This window comes from Rosa chinensis, chromosome 6 (assembly GCF_002994745.2).
Source record: "Rosa chinensis cultivar Old Blush chromosome 6, RchiOBHm-V2, whole genome shotgun sequence".
Lineage (NCBI taxonomy): Eukaryota > Viridiplantae > Streptophyta > Magnoliopsida > Rosales > Rosaceae > Rosa > Rosa chinensis.
In genome coordinates this window covers 24,529,188-24,548,355 of record NC_037093.1, presented here as the reverse complement: position 1 = coordinate 24,548,355, position 19,168 = coordinate 24,529,188, and the positions used below count along the sequence as shown (strand labels likewise).

The following is a 19,168-nucleotide window of genomic DNA, read 5'->3' as shown; positions in this document are numbered from 1 at the left end:
TAACCTAGGTGCACGTCCGGAATGCTTCTAGTGTTCTTGCTTTTTGAAAGAAAATGAATTTAAAGCTTTGAATTGAAATATGGTTCCCAGAAAGCCTAACCTTTGCGACTGCAATTTCTGCAACAATTTTAGTGGAAGCAATAATCCCCAAAACATGTATTCCCCAAGAATCATCTTTATCCGGATCGAATGATGGAGTTTCGAATCCACTTCGGCTTTGTGAAAAATCTCGGGCGCTACTTCAGAATCCATACCAAACCAGAAGAAAACTATCTGTTATGGAATCATGGTAAAAACTGTAGCCTTCATGAGAAGGGTTCTTCTGAATCAAGTATGGCCCATGGGCTGCACGTCATATTAAAATGGGCCTAGAGTTTGGTTTTAAAACTTATTTTCTTGGCCTGTTATGTAAACCCTAATTTTCCAAGTACGATTTGCAAATAATAGAACATGGAACCCTAGCTCAAATATAATGAATTGATCTACCAGAAATGATATATGATTTGTGAAAACATCCTCTGATACCAATTGTTAACTTATTGAGCAATCCAAGATTATCATTCACAAAGCACATAAACACAACCAAATGATCAAGACAACAAGAACTAGAACACAACAGGAGAAGAAAGAATCACCTACTTCATTGACAACAACCATTTCTCAAGAGCAGCAGCAACAACACAAAGCCACACACGAAAAGCCTTCTACACAACTGTGTGTTTAACTCCTTTCTATAGGGCAGGACTGGAATGTTTTGTCACACGGTGAAGAAGGACTTCAAGCACTTATATATACATGCTAGATAGGCCTTCCCATAATAGAGTTCTAAACAAGCCTATGACTTATCTGTAAAGATGCTATAGTTATCATATCATATAATTAGATATTTATCTTTAGGATTAATTTCAGTTTACCTTCCTGAGGTTTGGGGGTGTCATCATTTCACTCCCTCTACTTTCAATTTTAATTTTTTACCCCCCGAGCTTTTCAATTTTCCTCAGCCGTGCCCAATCTGTGATGTTTCGTCCAAATTGGATGTTAAATCCGACAATAGGGCCCATTTAGAGGCTAAAATGGTCATTTCGGGCAAAAAAAGCACCAAAAAAATAATAATAATAAATTAATTTCAGGAAAACCATCTCTCCCCTCTCTCCCTAAAACCATCTCTCCTCTATGCTCTCTCTCTCTCTCTCTCTCTCTCTCTCTCTCTCTCTCTCTCTCTCTCTCTCTCTCTCTCTCTCTCTCTCTCTCTCTCTCTCTCTCTCTCACACACACACACATTGCCACTACCATGGCCCCTAACCAAGACGATGCCAAAGGCAACCTGTCCTCCTCTCCCCAGCCCTTTCTACCCATCCACAAAGGGCATAACTTTATCCCTCTTGTCCTCACAAAGCAACCCCTTCCCATACCTGACGTCAGCATTCACATCCTTCACCATCCCCAATTTCCCAATCTCCACATCACCAATTCCCTGGCTCCATCGTCAATCTGACCCAGTCTCCTTGATGAAGAACACGACAATCTGAACATAATCTCCCTTTGCTCTCCTTTTCCACCACGTCACCAATTCTGAAATTTAAACACAACCAAACCTCAATTCTTACTTCTGCATATTTAAGTGAACTGAAAACGGCCTATGAAAGCTCAACACCACCACCACAGTTGGTGGTGCAGGCGGTGGTAGAAGTACCCAAAACACAAATCCGCTAAACTAAATTGAATCAAAGGGCTACTTACACAAGCGTGTAAAGCATGAGAAGTAGGGCAACTTTCAAATGCCAGGCAAGTTAGACCGCCACAGGAGTTGCCGAAAAATGTCTCAAAATGGCCGGAATAACCCAGAAACGATAATCAACAAAAATCAATCAATCCCAAAAACTAATTACACAGGAAAGTAGAGCACGACGAGAAGATCAATTTCAGTACCTCATGCAACCCCGACCATCGCCGGAAACAGTGGAAGCTTTGCCGGAAAACCTGAAGCTTTCGGGCTTTGATTCTTTTTCCATGATCAACAATCGGCCAAACCCATACCATAGGACGTCGGGGAGGACAGAATGAAACGTTTGGCACCGGTGCCCTGGTCGGAGGTGGCTGGAAGGTGGAGAACCACCGGGTCGCCGTCGCTGGTCGATGCTAGGGAGTAGGAGGGAGAGAGAGAGAGAGAGGAGAAATGGTTTTAGAGAGAGAGGGGAGAGAGGTCGAATCTCTTCTTTTTTTTCTTTTTTTATTTAGTCATAAAATGACCATTTTAGCCTTCAAAGTGGACCCTATTATCGGATTTAACGTCCAATTTCGATGGAACATCACAGATTGGGCACGGCAGAGGAAAATTGAAAAGCTTGGGGGGTAAAAATTCAAAATTTAAAGTAGAGGGGGTGTCATCATTTCACCCCCAAACCTCATGGGGGTAAACTCAAATTAATCCTTATCTTTATCAAAATGGATTCCAAACCCAAAAGTGACATACCAAAACTCATTAGGCAACTAGGTAGATAATTCATATACTTCCTATTTATTGCAACAAGTTTAATCAATTTATTATTCACTTAATGTAGATAATATTAGGTCCACTTAATGTTTTACAGAATTCAAACTGCTCAGACAAGTGAATGAGACTACCCTAACTACCTGCCACGCAATGACCTAAATTGTCGTCACACAATCTCTGACGATTACACAATGAAATTATCTCGATCATTTGCCAAGCTTTACGTTCCAAGATGTTTGAAAGATCTACAAATCATACCAATGGCCATCGGCTTCTCAAATTCCTTGAGCCCAATAGCAAGCCCCATCCTAAGCAGAGCATTTTAGGTTTTAAGATAAGAGGTTAGAATTTAAAAACAGATCAAATAGCAAAAAAAAAAAAAAAAATTCCCTTCAGAAAAGCAGGTATTGGAAACTATGTAGAGGGAATTGCTTTAATTCTATGTGTGGGTTACAATACAAGAAATGCATCTCTATTCACTTGTACTCTGTATACGGACATATCAAATATGCAGATGCTATTGGTCATAATAGGTCTTTATTGGATCTTTGTACTTTTATTGTAGTAATGTGTTACTAGTCCTGAACTATGATAAAATCTAAGACTACTTAATTTCAATCAAGATTCTCAAAGAGAGGAAATTGAGTGATGGTGGAGATTAGAGAGTTCTGAAGTATAATGAAACTTAGATCTCTAGCTACTTAACGAGTTAATGAATAATGATCTAAATTTATCAAGCATTGAAGGACGATATTTTCGTGTGATTGAGCTCTTATGTAAATTATGAAGAACATTGAGGTTCTTGTTGATATACATAAGGCAATAATTTTTCACTCCACCACCAACAATAGACATGAACTAATTTTCTGCCAAAATAGAGCACATTATGGGCTATCTATCCATTCCTTACAACGTGCTATTCCCTCATCCATTATTACCAAATGAGCATATGTTCTTTGAGGGTTGAAAACAGTTTATTACACCATGCTTTACCATCCATTTGTCAAATACTACAGCACAAAATCTGTATAAGTTACAGATGTGTAGAAGCCTAGAAGGATTATTACACAAACCTCACTCAAGTAGAAACGTCATCTAGAGGCATACTAATCAGTGTGCAAGCAAAATGGGATAGGAAAAATGAAACCCATACTCAATATCTGTGTGGTTTCAAAAAGATAGAAATGGAACCCATACTCAGTATCAATTTGTGGTTTCAAAAAGGAAAAATTTTAAGAACAGTACATGAAATAATGGTCATTCCGAAGTTCAGTACATCAGGTTTCAAAGAACTAATATCAGTACATAAAGTTGCAATCCCGATCTAAAATTGGTGTATGCCGTTACTCTCTCCGTTGCGATACATGCCATTCTCAAAAAATTGAAGGGTAATTTTGGTTCTTGCTCTCTCTCTCTCTCTCTCTCTCTCTCTCTCTCTCTCTCTCTCTCTCTCTCTCTCTCTCTTTCTCTCTCTGATACGGTTACACAAATCTGGGTACCCTTATCCTTCTTCTTCTCCTTCTTCTTCTTCCTTCTTCTCCTTCATATATCCTACTTTCTTGCAAAAGTAGCACTTGAACTTAAAAGCTTTGGTGGTATTTGGTGCTGCAGTGTTTCCAGATGGCTTAATGATGGTTTTTGTGGCCTTAAGCTTGTTTTTCTTCCTGTTTAGCTTTTCTACCAGGTTCACAGAGGTTGCAGGCTCTTTCTCTTTCTTAATTCTCTCTTCTTCTCCAGTGCAGATAGCTATGAGTTCATCTATGGTCCAAGTGCCCTTTAGAGCATTGTAGCTGGTTCTAAGTCCAGTAAAGGTATTTAGCAGGGAATGCAGTGCAACATGCACCACCTGACTATCATTACCCCTATCAACAACTCCTTGAGCCTAGCATTGATGTTGATCAGTTTCATAATGTGCTCCCTAACTCCCCCAGACCCATTGTACTTCAGCTCATGGACTGACTTACACAGTCTTGTAGCCTCTACCTTCTCACTCTCTTTAAATTTCCTCTCAATGGCCTTCATGTAGTCAGTAGCCAAATCAGATTCTTCTACACTACGTACCTCTTACAATGTCAGACATAGTGTTCCTAATGGTGTTCTTGGCCATTCTATTTGACCTGTGCCAGGCCTTAAAAGCCTGTCAATGCCTCATGTTCATCCTCATAAAAGACTAGGCCTATGTTCTCATGCAACATCATGTAACGTTCTACTGAGTTTCTCCAGGCTCTAAAATTTGTTCCAGTGAGCATCAAAACATTATTGAGGTTCATGTAAAGGCTTCCTAATGAGCAAAAGCAAAAAAGAAAAATTCTGTAAGTTTTCAGTCTCAAAACTCAAAAGCATGAAGTTTCAATGTAGTGATATTTCTATAAATTTACGTGTTAGTTCTAAAGCAGTTCAAAAACACACATAAACCACCAAAACAAAATATCACACAAAATAGCAACAAGTATAGTAAGATACTGTGCCAATAAAATTACCCCAAAACTGAATTTTACATTAAGCAACACTTTTGTAGCAGTAGATATAATGTACTTGAGTTTCTAAATCTTCACCCCATAATTAAAGAATTCAAGTTATCCAAAAAGACAGTCAACATCTTATGACAATAGAAGAGTCTTCAAGTATCAAAATATGAATTCAAAAATATGTGTGAAGCTGTTTTTTACCAAACTAGGCAATTTAATTTAATACTTCTTTGGAAGACACAAGTAAGCACAGTTTCAAGCAATTAACACAAGCATCTGGTCATTTTTATCTCAATGATCATATACAAGTAATAACAGAAATTGCTTTGTGCAATATGCCTATTGTTATCTGCAATAACCTGTGGCCTAAATAAAGTTTAACTAAATTCAATTCAAAACATCTCAAGGCATTCGAAAAGAAAATTTACTCTATATGTAATTTTCTCAATGAAAACATAATAACATGTTCAAGGAGATAGCATGAATCCTTAACTGAAACATTCATCATATTATCATGGGTTCGAGTCACCATGGGGGTAGGAGTGAAATCCTTTGATCATCTTTTTAAAAAAAAAAAAAATCATTGTTCAATCATAGATACATAACAGCAGTATGCAAAACATCAAGTAACCATCCATAAGCAATCTCAGAGAAAGCACAAAATTGTTTCAATTCAATCCAGAAGTACAAGCACACCAGAACTTAAATTTCATCTGGCCACCATCTACTCTAACCTAGGTGCACGTCAAGAATGCTTCTAGTGTTCTTGCATTTTGAAAGAAAATGAATTTAACGCTTTGAATTGAAACATGGTTCTCAGAAAGCCTAACCTTTGCGACTGCAAATTCTGCAACAATTTTAGTGGAAGCAATAATCCCCCAAACATGTATTCCCCAAGAATCATCTTTATCCGGATCGAATGATGGAGTTTCGAATCCACTTCGGCTTTGTGAAAAAACTCGGGTGCTGCTTTAGAATCCATACCAAACCCAGAAGAAAACTATCTGTTATGGAATAATGGTAAAAACTGTAGCCTTCATGAGAAGGGTTCTTCTGAATCAGGTATGGGCCATGGGCTGCACGTCATATTAAAACGGGCCTAGAGTTTGGTATTAAAACTTGTTTTCTTGGCCTGTTATGTAAACCCTAATTTTCCAAATACGATTTGCAAATAATAGAGCATGGAACCCTAGCTCAAATATAATGAATTGATCTACCAAAAATGATATATGATTTGTGAAAACATCCTCTGATACCAATTGTTAACGTAATGAGCAATCCAAGATTATCATTCACAAAGCACATAACCATAACCAAATGATCAAGACAACAAGAACTAGAACACAACACGAGAAGAATGAATCACCTGCTTCATTGACAACAACCATTTCTCAAGAGCAATAGCAGCAACACAAAGCCACACACGAAAAGCCTTCTACGCAACTGTGTATTTAACTCCTTTCTATGGGGTAGGACTGGAATGTTTTGTCACACAGTAAATAAGGACTTCAAGCACTTATATATACAAGCTAGATAGACCTTCCCATAACAGTGTGCTCTAAACAAGCGTATGACTTATCTGTAAAGATGCTACAGTTATCATATCATATAATTAGATATTTATCTTTATCAAAATGGATTACTAAACCAAGAGTGACATACCAAAACTCATTAGGTAACAAGTTTAATCAATTTATTATTCACTTAATGTAGATAATATTAGGTCCACTTAATGTTTTACAGAATTCAAACTGCTTAGACAAGTGAATGAGATTACCCTCACTACCTGCCACGCAATGACCTAAATTGTCATCACACAATCTCTGATGATTACACAATGAAATTAGCTCGATCATTTGCCAAGCTTTACGTTCCAAGATGTTTGAAAGATCTACAAATCGTACCAATGGCCATCGGCTTCTCAAATTCCTTGAGCCCAATAGCAAGGCCCATCCTAAGTAGAGCATTTTATGTTTTAAGATAAGCAGTTAGAATTTAAAAATAGATCAAAAAAAAAATCCCTTTAGAAAAGTAGGTATTGGAAACTATGTAGAGGGAATTGCTTTAATGCTATGTATGGGTTACAATACAAGAAATGCATCTATATTCACTTGTACTCTGTATACGGCCATATCAAATATGTAGATGCTATTGGTCATAATAGGTCTTTATTGGATCTTTGTACTTTTATTGTAGTAATGCGTTACTAGTGCTGAACTATGATAAAATCTAAGACTACTTAATTTCAATCAAGATTCTCAAAGAGAGGAAACTGAGTGATGGTGGAGATTAGAGAGTTTTAAAGTATAATGAAACTCAGATCTCTAGCTACTTAACGAGTTAATGAAATATGATCTAAATTTGTCGAGAATTGAAGGACAATATTTTTGTGTGATTGAGCTCTTATGTAAATTATGAAGAACATTGAGGTTCTTGTTGATTTACATAAGGCAATAATTTTTCACTCCACCACCAACAATAGACATGAACTAATTTTCTGCCAAAATAAAGCACATTATGGGCTATCTATCCGTTCTTTACATCGTGCTATGCCCTCATCCATTATTACCAAATGTGCATATGTTCTTTGAGGGTTGAAAACAGTTTATTACTCCATGCTTTGCACCATCCATTTGTCAAATACTACTGCACAAAATCTGTATAAGTTACAGATGTGTAGAAGCCTAGAAGGATTATTACACAAACCTCACTCAAGTAGAATCGTCATCTAGAGGCATACTAATCAGTGTGCAAGAAAAATGGGATAGGAAAAACGAAACCCATACTCAATATCTATGTGGTTTCAAAAAGATAGAAATTGAACCCATACTCAGTATCAATTTGTGGTTTCAAAAAGGAAAAATTTTAAGAACAATACATGAAATAATGGTCATTCCGAAGTTCAGTACATCAGGTTTCAAAGAACTAATATCAGTACATAAAGTTGCAATCCCGACCCAAAATTGGTGTATGTCGTTTCTCTCTCCGTTGCGATACGTGCCATTCTCAAAAAATTGAAGGGTAATTTTGGTTCTTGCTGTCTCTCTCTCTCTCTCTCTCTCTCTCTCTCTCTCTTCTCTCTGATACGGTTACAAAAATTTGGGTACCCTTATCCTTCTTCTTCCCCCTTCTTCTCCTTCTTCTTCTTCCTCCCTCCCTCCCCGTTTTGATTTGGACACCCAAATCAGGGTACCCAAAATCTGATTTTCTTCTCCTGCTCCTTATTCTTCTTCCTTCTTCTTCTCCTCCTCCTCCTTCTTCTTCCTCCCTCACTTCCTCCCTCCCTGATATCAAGTTTTGATTTGGACACCCAAATCTAATTTTCTCCTCCTCCTCCTCCTTCCTTCTTCTCCTTCTTCTTCTTCTTCCTCCCTGCCTAATATCAAGGTTGGATTTGGACATCCAAATCTGGTTTTCTTCTTCTCCTCCTTCTTCCTTCTTCTTCTTCTTCTTCTTCTTCTTCTTCCTTTTCCTTTTCCTTCTCCTTCTTCTTCCTTCTCCTTCTTCATTCTTCTTCTTCTGCAATTTTTTTTTGTCAATCCATGAAGAGACGGATTTTCCCTTATAAATTTGACCAAAATCACACTGACTAACGGGGACCGTAATGACATACACTGATTTTGGGTCAGGATTGTAATAGCATGTACTGAAGTTAATTCTTTGAAACTTGATATAGCGAACTTTGAAATGGCCAATATTTCATGCACTGTTATTAAAATTTTTCCTTTCAAAAAAATAGAAATGGAACCCATACTCGGTATCTCAATGATTTCAAAATGATTTTTATGTGTCCATATATATATATATATATAGAATCTTGCTCTACTAAGGAGGTCTTTAACTTAGCTTAAGGAACAGATTTCCATATTTTGACCGCTTTTCGATCGTATATTGACATCTTAACAGTTCACTTTTTAGGTATATATGAGTAGATCATCTCTGCAAATTTTCAGTCAAATTGATGATCACTAAGACATCCAAAACTGCAATTTACACAAACGAACATAATCTGTCCAACCTAAACTGTTAGTATAAATTGCAGTTTTAGATGCCTTAATGATCATCAATTTGACTGAAAATTTGCAGAAGTGATCTACTCATATATACCTAAAAACTAAACTGTTAAGATGTGAATATGCGATCAAAAAGTGGTTAAAATATGAAAACCTGTTCCTTAAGCTAAGTTAAAGACCTTCTTAGCATATAAGACCTGTACACACACACACACACACATGGGTCCTTGACTCAAAACACCAAAATTAGCTAAAATTGTCCCACTTACCCCTGCAACAAATTTTTATTTCTACTAACCCAATTTGAAGCAAAATGACAATTTTAGCCTTAACCTAATTAATAAATTACATTTTAATGCCACTCTCATCTCTCTCTCTCTCTATCTCCCCGATCTCTCTCTCTCTCTCTCTCTCTCTTTCTGCGATCTGCAATGTCCACCTCCGGTACGGCGTCGAACTCCGGCATCACGATCATCATCATTAGGTCGAGATGAATTTCCCAACTGCAGCCTCTCCGAATTGGTTGCACTTGCAGGTACCAGTAGTTCCGGTGGTAGTTGACACTGAATTGGTTAAGAAGCAACTTCCGGTTGTGCAATACCGGAACCTAAAGATAGAGAGAAGAGATCGATCGCGATTTAGAGAACTCCAGCATCATCCACTACTGAAGATGACGAAGAAGCTCCAGTCAGAGCTACCTCACCAGAGTTGATCACCAAGTTCTTCAACTGATCTACTCCGTCCATGGTGCCTTTGAGGTCGAGAGCGCTACAGAAGTAGGAGATTGGACGTCGAGAACACTGTAGAGGCCTGATATCGGACGAGGACGAGCCGATTGGAGTCCTGGATTGATCAGATGTCCAAGGTAGAGAGAGAATTTCGAATTGTTGAAGCGGGTGCCCATATAATTTTTTTTTTTGGGTAAAATTGGGGCAGAAGGCCCAGAAGGAAATGAAAATGAAAAAAAAAAAATTCTATTGGGGGCAATAAATGTTTTGAATTGATATAATCTCATTTTTTTCCTTAATCAAAGTTTTATTTGTCTAATTTTTGGGAGAAAAGTTCTCATTCTAGCAATCGAAAGGTCTATTGGGGGCAATATAGGTTTATTGGCGGGGGCAATAAACCTCTTCTGCCCCATATGAGGTCTCGGACAACCTCTTTGGGGACTTTTGGTGAGGTTTCATAAATCTCTATTGCCTCACAATAAATGTCTATTTGGGGGCAATAAACCTTTCCGGCGACCTATGAGATCTCCGACGACCTCTTTAGAAACCTTCGATGAGGTTCAAAGCACTACTACAAAAATTGCATCACACAACGGTGGAAATCTGTTGTGTGATGTGGACCATGTCTGTCGTCTATCTCGATGTTGTGTGATGAGCACACTCACACAACGGTGTTTCACCGTTGTGTGAATATCATAGACACAACGCAATGCTTAAAACCGTTGCACCAATTCTGCGCATGCCAATGCCAGAAATTGGATGCGGCGCATTCAATTGTTGTGTCGATGTGGTCAGACAACAGAAGTAAGTAGGGACCGTTGTTGGTTAACTTCTCACACAACAGAAAAATAACACTCAGACAACGAAAGTAATATCATACTGTTGTTGGTTAACTTATCATACAACAGAAAAATATGAACATGTTGTGTGAGTACTAATGAGACAACAAAATTTTATAGGGACCGTTGTGTGATTTAACATTGGACAACTGATATCTATTTGTTCTGTTGTGTGAGTATTAATGAGACGACAAAATTTTACCGGTACCGTTGTGTGATTAAAATTGATTTGTTGTGCGATACGATGTATACGTATTCATACTACGTAATATAATTGATTGTTATTTGATTATTTTTTGTTCTTTACCTGAAATATTTGCTCAAAAATAATGCACAATATAAGATTTAGGCATTGAAATACTCTAATTCAACCATCCAATGTACCAAAAGAGGTAGCATTCATGTATCCATCCATACCATAAAACCAAAAAGAAGACATTCTAGCTAGCTTGATGGCTGCTGCATCCTAGCTAATTACAATGAAAGATAGCAAAAGCTGATACAATATCATTATTCCAAAAAATACACATGCTGGCACTATTGCATTCAAGTGCCTTCTTCCCACTCGCTAGCACTAATGCAGCTGCACCATCACTGTCTCTCCCTGCAACCCATAGCTGCTACCGCTGTCTCTCCCTGCAACCTCCCTGCAGGCAACTAAAACATTTAGAAATCATAAACTTATATCAAACTAAATATCAGAATACTTATATCTAATACTCAAGGTAATTGTTAAGACTCTAAAAGTAATTAAAAATGAACAAAGATAATCTACAATCCCAGCCTGATGCTAAATTGATGCCAAATACCAGTAGCTTAAGCCAAATTCCCTTCCTTCCCTACCAGTAGCTTAAGCCAAATACCAACTAGGCAACTAGCATAGTAACATTTTATGACTCTAGTCAACCCACTATAACAACCGAACCTCAAAACTAATAACATGACTAATTACAGTGTTTTTAAATGTTAATCCCACAAGCTTTTAGTCAACCCAAACTAGTTTGAATGAAAAAGTAGAGCATCGGACCTGAAGAACAATAGGCAACTGCTCTGGTGGTTTCTTGTGTTCAGTTCAAGTTCAATTCAACACAAACAAAAAATACGAAAAATTAACGAAATAGAATCCAATTTCAACCCCAACTTTCAAATTCAGAGATAAAGGAAACTCTAACCTTAATAAGCATATTAAATCAGTAACAACGAAGATACTTTTTCTCTTTACCTTTTATTAGAGTTTGCATCGCACCACCAGTTTGGAGAAGTGAAGAGTAAGTTTGCCCAATTTGAACCCATCAATCAGTTTTTAGGTACTTCTTCTACTTTCTCTTCCTCCTACATAATGAAATGATTTATATTAGAGACTGCAAACTCATCTGTTCATAAATACTAATATTAAAGCAAAAACACAGGAAACTAAACCAATATATTCAATAAGATGAGGAATGTATGCTTCATCCCACTGAACCAAAAAGGATTAGTTACCAAATAAAATTATCCGGCCATGTATGAAAGTCATTCAAGGCCGACCATACTTGATCAAAATGCTACTCCATAAATACCCCAATAAACACATATGTATCGAAAAACTATAGACACACATATATAGAATCTAATCTAGAGGGGGAGAATGAGGCTAGCAAGGTTAACCTAATTAATAAACCTATATCCCTCAGTATATGCATAATGCTAGTTCTACATAAGTTTCATCTAAAAATATTTATATAAAAACTGAGTAAGCAAAAATATTTTAGAAAATTGTAATTAATTTGTTTGATGAAATGTGTCAATAAGCATAACCCAAACATATCCCAATTTTGTTCATAAATGACCCTGCAGCAAACAAAGAGAAGAAGCAACAGTTTAACTTAAAAGTCCAAAGATAACACAACCCATTCTTAGAAGAATCAGCTCTTGTCATTCCAAAACCATTCATGTATGAAAATATCTTCAAGACTGCTTTTCAGCTTTATTTCATTTAGTTCCACCATAGTTAGTACTGTATGCTCACTTCCGTGTCCTTATGCAAGCCAAAAACAAAAATTTTCAAGTTCAGAGACCCTCTCTCTCAAAGAGAGTAATTCAGCATCTCGAGACTTCTTCAGTTTTTCAGCCTGCAGAGTTTTAGATCATAAGGCAACGTAAACAAACTAGATTTGACTAATCAGTCGCTAAAATTAAAGTAAGGCAGCAGTACCTCAATCTTGAAGTTTTCATGTGCAAATTCCATATGTTTCAATGCATCCTCATTTACCTGAGCTATACTCTTATACTGCATATTAAAATGACATTAATATTAAGTTCAGTCAGTATTAAGATATTAAGCACGTCAAGGAGAAGTCAGAACCTGTAGCATGTGATCTTTAGTAGCCTGCATTTCATCTTTCAAATTCTTAATCTCATCCTTTGCAGCACGTAATGCCAACATAGCCTACCAAGTTCAACCAAGTCAATGTCAGACATCAATCACATAATAAATGTATCTGCAAATTAGATACAGTAGCTCCCAAAATAAATAAGCCAATCACTACATAAAATCAAAGAAAAAGAAAAAAGCAGTATCTTTTTATGTCTACAAAATAAAACATAGGACTAAAGATTGAAATTTGAAAGACAACCGTGGGAAATGCATTTTAAGGGCTTCACAATGATAATACAACCCTTCATAATCCATATTTTGATTCAGCGGAAAGTTAAATGAAAATATGATTGAAGTAATTGACACAAATGCGAAAAGTAGAGAAAGACACCTAAACCTACATACTTCAACCGTCCATCCTGATTAAAATTCTGTTTAAAAACAGATACTCCTTTGTTTCAGAACTGGACCGAACTTGATACATTTTAAAATTTAGCAACCACAATCATTCATCAGATCTTGAATCTGAAGAAGATAGTGACACCTTTTTGTCATATGGTTTTGAAAAATACCCATAGGTAGATGTGTGTGTGTTGTGTTTTTTTTTTTTTTTTTTTGTGGGGGGGGGGGGGGGGGGGGGGGGGGGAAGGGAGAGGGAGAGAGAGAGAGAGACCTGGAGCAGCCTCTATTAAATGGGGACCAGACGAACGAAGTTTATGCTCCTCTTCATACAACCTTTTGTACATTGCGACCTGAGAAGAAGTTAGGATTTAAAGATGAGGAGTCAGAGCAGAGCAATTATTTCATCCCCACCACACTGTAATCCACACAATATAAGGTAAAGAAGAAGAAAAACAGCAATGATAAAAACAAGATGACATGAGTGCTTGCTCTTCAGAGGGATTCACTAGGGCTTACAGAGGTGTGAAGGGATTCAATCATTTGCCCTTGCTCTTCAGCTCTTTGTAATACAGCCTCAACTCTAGAAGCAGCTTCCTCAGTATGCTTCTTGAGCTCCTTTTCAAAATTTTCCTGGAATTCCAAGATATACACACATGCATCATATAGTTTTCAAGTCAAAGATAGTACTAAAGAACAAGCTCCATAATGAATTAATTAGTCGTGGAAATGTTCAAACCAACCTTGGACTCCTTTTCCCTATTTTCAAGCTGGTTAGAAAGATTGCGAACAAGACTCCTGAGCTGGGCATTCTGCTGAACCAGACCATTTATGTCCTTGAAGGTCAACTGTTTCATTTTAAAATCCAAAATACCACTAATAAATAAACATCCAACAATACAAGAAAGAAGAAGAGAACTTAAAAGACCCATGCTGAAGAAAAATAAGAAGTCAGCTTACAAGATGTTCAGATATGACTTTTTCAGTATCAGATTCCGAGTGCACCACAACAGCATTGTCATAACTATCATGACCCGAAGATGCACCACGAAGCTGTATATCTCGACATTCTTTCAAAAGGACTGCCACCTACAAGTTATCACCCAGCAAGTTGAGATAGATTCATCAAAGCAATAAAAAGACAAGATGTTTTAACCTAACATTCATAATATACCCTTTAAAGCAAGATTTCACGGCCCAGGTGAAAATTACCCGACAATGACACAGTTAGCCTAACAAGTACTGGATGGTATCGTTGTTTCCATATTGCTAATGTTTCTTGCTAGTCTAAATGGTATCATTGTCCTTGCAGTAAAGCCTACGTATTACAGCAGCTAGTCTAAATGTTTCTCGCAGTAAAGCCTAAGCATTACAGTAGCAGAACAATGAGCATATAGAAGTACCCTGATATGCAGAAGTAGCATAACAATGAAAAAACAATTGGTTGTTACATACGTTGCATCGTAGAAACATCAAGTCAAGCTCCCGATACGCAAAAGAATAAATCAATTATGTGAAATTTCATGAACAAAATATTAAAAGCATACTTGGTCACAGGTCTTAAACAAATTAGAAATTATACAAGCAAAAGTACTGGTATGACAGATAATATCTCAAACAAATCTTACCTTGTAAAAGTTCACAAGAGTCTTTGCATCATTTTCACATTCTCTCCTTTCCAACTACTGCAAAAGGAAAAACAAAATGTATCAATATAATTCCTATACAATGGCAATATATGCACAAAAACAAGCAACACTCTTTTCATGAACAGATAGGAACAAAGTGAATAAGGCCTAATAGTTGTTAAATAGGTATACTGCACATTTTCATCTATCTGCAAAACCTAGAAAAATTCAAAGAGAAAAAAAAAAAGAATACCCAGAAAACCTAAGATGACAAAGATCGATGATAAAGAAGCTAGCATACCTTCGTTGAACAGGCACACCACTTTGTGAAGCAACAGATGCAACCTTGTAAACAGCAGTTGCCTGAAACATATTGCCAACATAAAAAAAAAAAACCTTCAGTACAAGAAGGCATAGCTATCACACGATCCACACTTCTTCATAAGTTAAGAATGGTATTATAGTGCTATATATTACACACCGCAGGGTTTCAAACCTTTGGTTAAGTTCTTTGCTGGCATTAATATCATAACAAGAGAGTAAAGCAAACACCAATGAGCGAAAATGCCATCAATTCGACAAGTCCTCAGTCCAATGTTCATCCACTAATAATCTGAACAGTCTAATCAAACTCTACACATCTCAAAACCAATACTTGAACAAAAAGAATGCATCTTTATACCTGTCCCCTGCCGCCGACGCAAACCTCTTGAGTAGTACAAATGGAGCCAGACCCCATCCCAACCCTCAACCCATCAACACCAGCCTGAATCAAATTCTGCGCCTGACTCACAGTCAACACATTCCCACAAACCACATCCAAATCTGAGTACATTTTCTTGAGTACACGGCCTTTCTCCGCCATGAACTCCTCAATCTTCCCCAAATCGGAGCTCCAAGGCAAAACCATGTCCTTACAGCTGATCATGTAATCGTAAATCTTGACCTCCTTGTCCGCCAGCTTCACCCAATCGCGGCTCGCCATGTAGCCCAAAAGCTTGGAGCTGGGGGCGCCGGACTAGGTGACGAGGACGTAGGGATTGACGCCGTAGTCGAAAACGTCGTCGTTGTGGATGCGGTCTCCGGGGGACATGAAGACGGGGGAGGAGAGGAGGGGGACGCTGCGGGCCTTGATGGATCTGACCTTGGCGGCATTGGAGTGGAGGATGCCGATGCCTCGACTGCGGTGGTGCTCACCCTCCGTGTACTGCATCGTGTTCATGGCTTCTCTCTCTTTTTCTCTTGTTGATGTCGTCCAACCAACGAGATCAATTTCAATCAAAGATGAAGAGCGAGACCTAATAAGTGAATTAGCTAGGGTTTCAAGGATAAGAGTAGATCGAAGGAGAGCTGCAGAGAATTGGGGGTGGAGCTGGTGAATATGAGAATTGGGGGTGGAGCTGGTGAATATGAGGAACAGTTACGAAGGTAATTTGGGTCGAGAGGCTATTCTGAGGGTTGACAGTGTGTATGTCGAGAGAAAGGGTCGAGAGGGTCGAGAGGGTTTGAGAGATTTTGTTTTGCTTCTTTCTTTTGGACACGATGTGGCATGACAATTAAACTTAAAAAAAATTCTCAAAGTCACTCCCACAACAGAAAGCTCACCATCCGTTGTATGAGTGCACTACATAAAATCAAAATTTGGAAATATGGAGGGAAACATGCCGCCTACAACATTTTGGCTCAAAATGTTACCGCTTATGTTCCTTCTTCACACAACAAAATAGCTTAAATCTGTTGTCTAATTTCTACAGATTGCGACAGATTGTGACATTCAAGTAAGCTTCCGCAAAATTTGGCGCCTAGTTTTCAATCACACAACGGAAATCTTAAGCACCGTTGTGTCTAGTAGCCCAAATTTCAGATTTCAAGAGGCAACCAAGACTCCATAGTGGAGAGAAAACTGCCGCTAAATTTTCTAAGACTCAGACAACGGAAAATACTTAATTCCGTTGTGCAATGTAGTTATGATAAAAAAGTTATCATTTTGTTGACATTCACACAACAGAACATCACAAATACCGTTGTACAATAGACTTTACTTAAACACACAACAGATGATTTCTGTTCCGTTGTGTGATTGGTGTTGTGTGATTAACTTTTTGTAGTAGTGAAGAAGTTCGATGGGAGGCGGCTGGTGACCAGAATTAGGCGATAGTTGGCAGGAATACGGTAGCCAGTGACTGGATTCCGGCAGCCGGTGACGGGACTCCAGCGAAGTCTCATATGACTTCTCTCTCTTCCATTCTATCTATCTATCTATCTATCTATCTATCTATCTCTCTCTCTCTCTCTCTCTCTCTCTCTCTCTCTCTCCATGTAACAAAAGGGTGAAGGTAACATAGTCTAAACAAAAAAACAAAAAAAACTTAATTGGTTATTAGGAAAGAGCTTATTAGAGTCTTTATGGGTAAAGAGGAATTAAAAAAACTTAATGGGGGTAAGTGGGATAAATGACCCTAGAATTAGGGTAAATGGACAAAAACTCTCTCTCTCTCTCTCTCTCTCTCTCTCTCTCTATATATATATATATATATATATATAAACACACACACGCACATGTTTAAACAAGAGACAAACGATTGGATTTTGATATGTTTTCACGTTTGCAGGGACACCAATATGGTATATATAAATCAAATTTCCACAAGTGGCTTATTGCAATGTAGGTAATATTGTATCTCTGAGTTTCAGATATATGTATATCATGCAAGACACTTGAATGAAGAGGCTCTATTGTTGAGTGTGAAAGTGGTTGGGAAGAAGGTACCACCATTTTCATTTGAGCAATAGTAGCAACCCATTGAAACCCAGAGCTCAATGACAGGCGGGTTCAGGAATCAGAAACTGCAGTCTCAATCTTGAAAGTCAAGTCCCCAATCAAATTGCCCCCAATGAAGGTAATAATAATACCATGCTTCTTTGTTTCATATTTGAGCATATTATGCAAGACACTCGAATGGAGAAGCAGTATCGTTGAGAACAGATTTTGCGACTAGTTGAAGTATTGAATAACTGAAACTGAATACATTGGGGCTAAATCTTACTAGAAAGAATGTGACTTTTTAGTCTTATGCTTAGTGTTTGATGTTTATAAGTCTATAACAGCCATGCCATTACACATATTCCCAGTTTATAACACCCTTGGTGTTGAGCAAAAATTGTAAATAAATATACCCAAAACAATTTCGCTCTATTTTATTGATGAAAATAGAGTTTTTATTATGTTAGGTTTGACCTATTCAAGATAAAGAAAATCTCTTAATTACAATTCCTTGCTTCAAGGGAAAACCCTTGATTCCAAAATAAAAAGCTAATAAATAGAGATGTGTATGTTTGTGAAAAAGTGTGGCTGCAGCTATGTTGTTTTACAAGTTGCCTACGTACCCCGAGAGGGATCAAGCCACTTGTAGTTCCAGAGTTTGTTTCTTTGGGGTTTCGATAGATGTATGATTGGTCGAAATATTTTGGTTAGGTATTTGGGTGAATTTGGTTTTGAAAGAACCAGTGATTCGGTTTAAGTTGTGGTTGCATCCAGATATAAATCCAGATTGTCTACATACCCTACGAAGGGATCAAACCATTGTAGTTTGAAGTTATTTTTAGGTATTTGAGATTTCTTGGTTTTGCACCAAAAGGATTTTCATTTTTTTTCAAACTATTGTAGTTTCGAAGTTTTTTTTTATTTTTTATTTTTTAACAAAACCGAAGTTCAGTTATTTTGATTGGACACCTGTAGCGTCATGCTTGGCTAAACTCTTCAAATGGACCCAAATTTTGAAATGGGCTTCTTTTCTGTTTCCTTGTGAGTCATGTTCCTCGACCCATAAAGTTTTCTCAGTCCCAAATTTGATATGGGAACCCTCAATGTGCCAAGTGAAACTCCAAGAACCCGGAGACATGCGTCAAATTTTGTTTGAGTGTTTCTATTGAGATCTCCAAATCTGCTCACTTGACCTTATTCATAATTGAATTATTAAATTACATATATAACCTACTATAAAATGACAATTAAGGACAATAATTATATCAACAAAATATTATTTTTATTTCTCTAGACTTTCCAATTCAATAATAATCAGATTGCATACTTTATTATTTTCCTTATCTATTTTCATTTTCCAATTTCACTACATACTCATTAAAGCATTCATATATATTTAATAAGAACTAAAACTATGATTAAGATCATGTGACATAAAAATATATGATATACATGTTGAACACATATTGTGAGGGAAAG

The 19,168-nt window shown here is 37.4% G+C and overlaps 1 protein-coding gene across 1 annotated transcript; it reads right to left on the bottom strand.

The window, feature by feature from the left end:
• Nucleotides 1-15,130: 15,130 nt before the first annotated feature.
• Nucleotides 15,131-15,910, bottom strand: LOC112169662 (inosine-5'-monophosphate dehydrogenase 2). The gene is made up of 3 exons (XM_040508495.1): nucleotides 15,608-15,910; nucleotides 15,227-15,288; nucleotides 15,131-15,143 (listed from the first exon to the last, which is right to left on the bottom strand). Exons 1-3 carry the CDS (start codon nucleotides 15,908-15,910, stop codon nucleotides 15,131-15,133), a joined length of 378 nt encoding a protein of 125 aa, XP_040364429.1.
• Nucleotides 15,911-19,168: the final 3,258 nt, after the last annotated feature.

Bases quoted from the DNA above. Each gene is read 5' to 3' on its own strand.
- LOC112169662 (XM_040508495.1), bottom strand. From the start codon at position 15,910: ATGGCGAGCCGCGATTGGGTGAAGCTGGCGGACAAGGAGGTCAAGATT. The intron at 15,289-15,607 runs GTATAAAGATGC...AATATGTTTCAG, and splicing joins GCGTCGGCGGCAGGGGACAG to GCAACTGCTGTTTACAAGGT.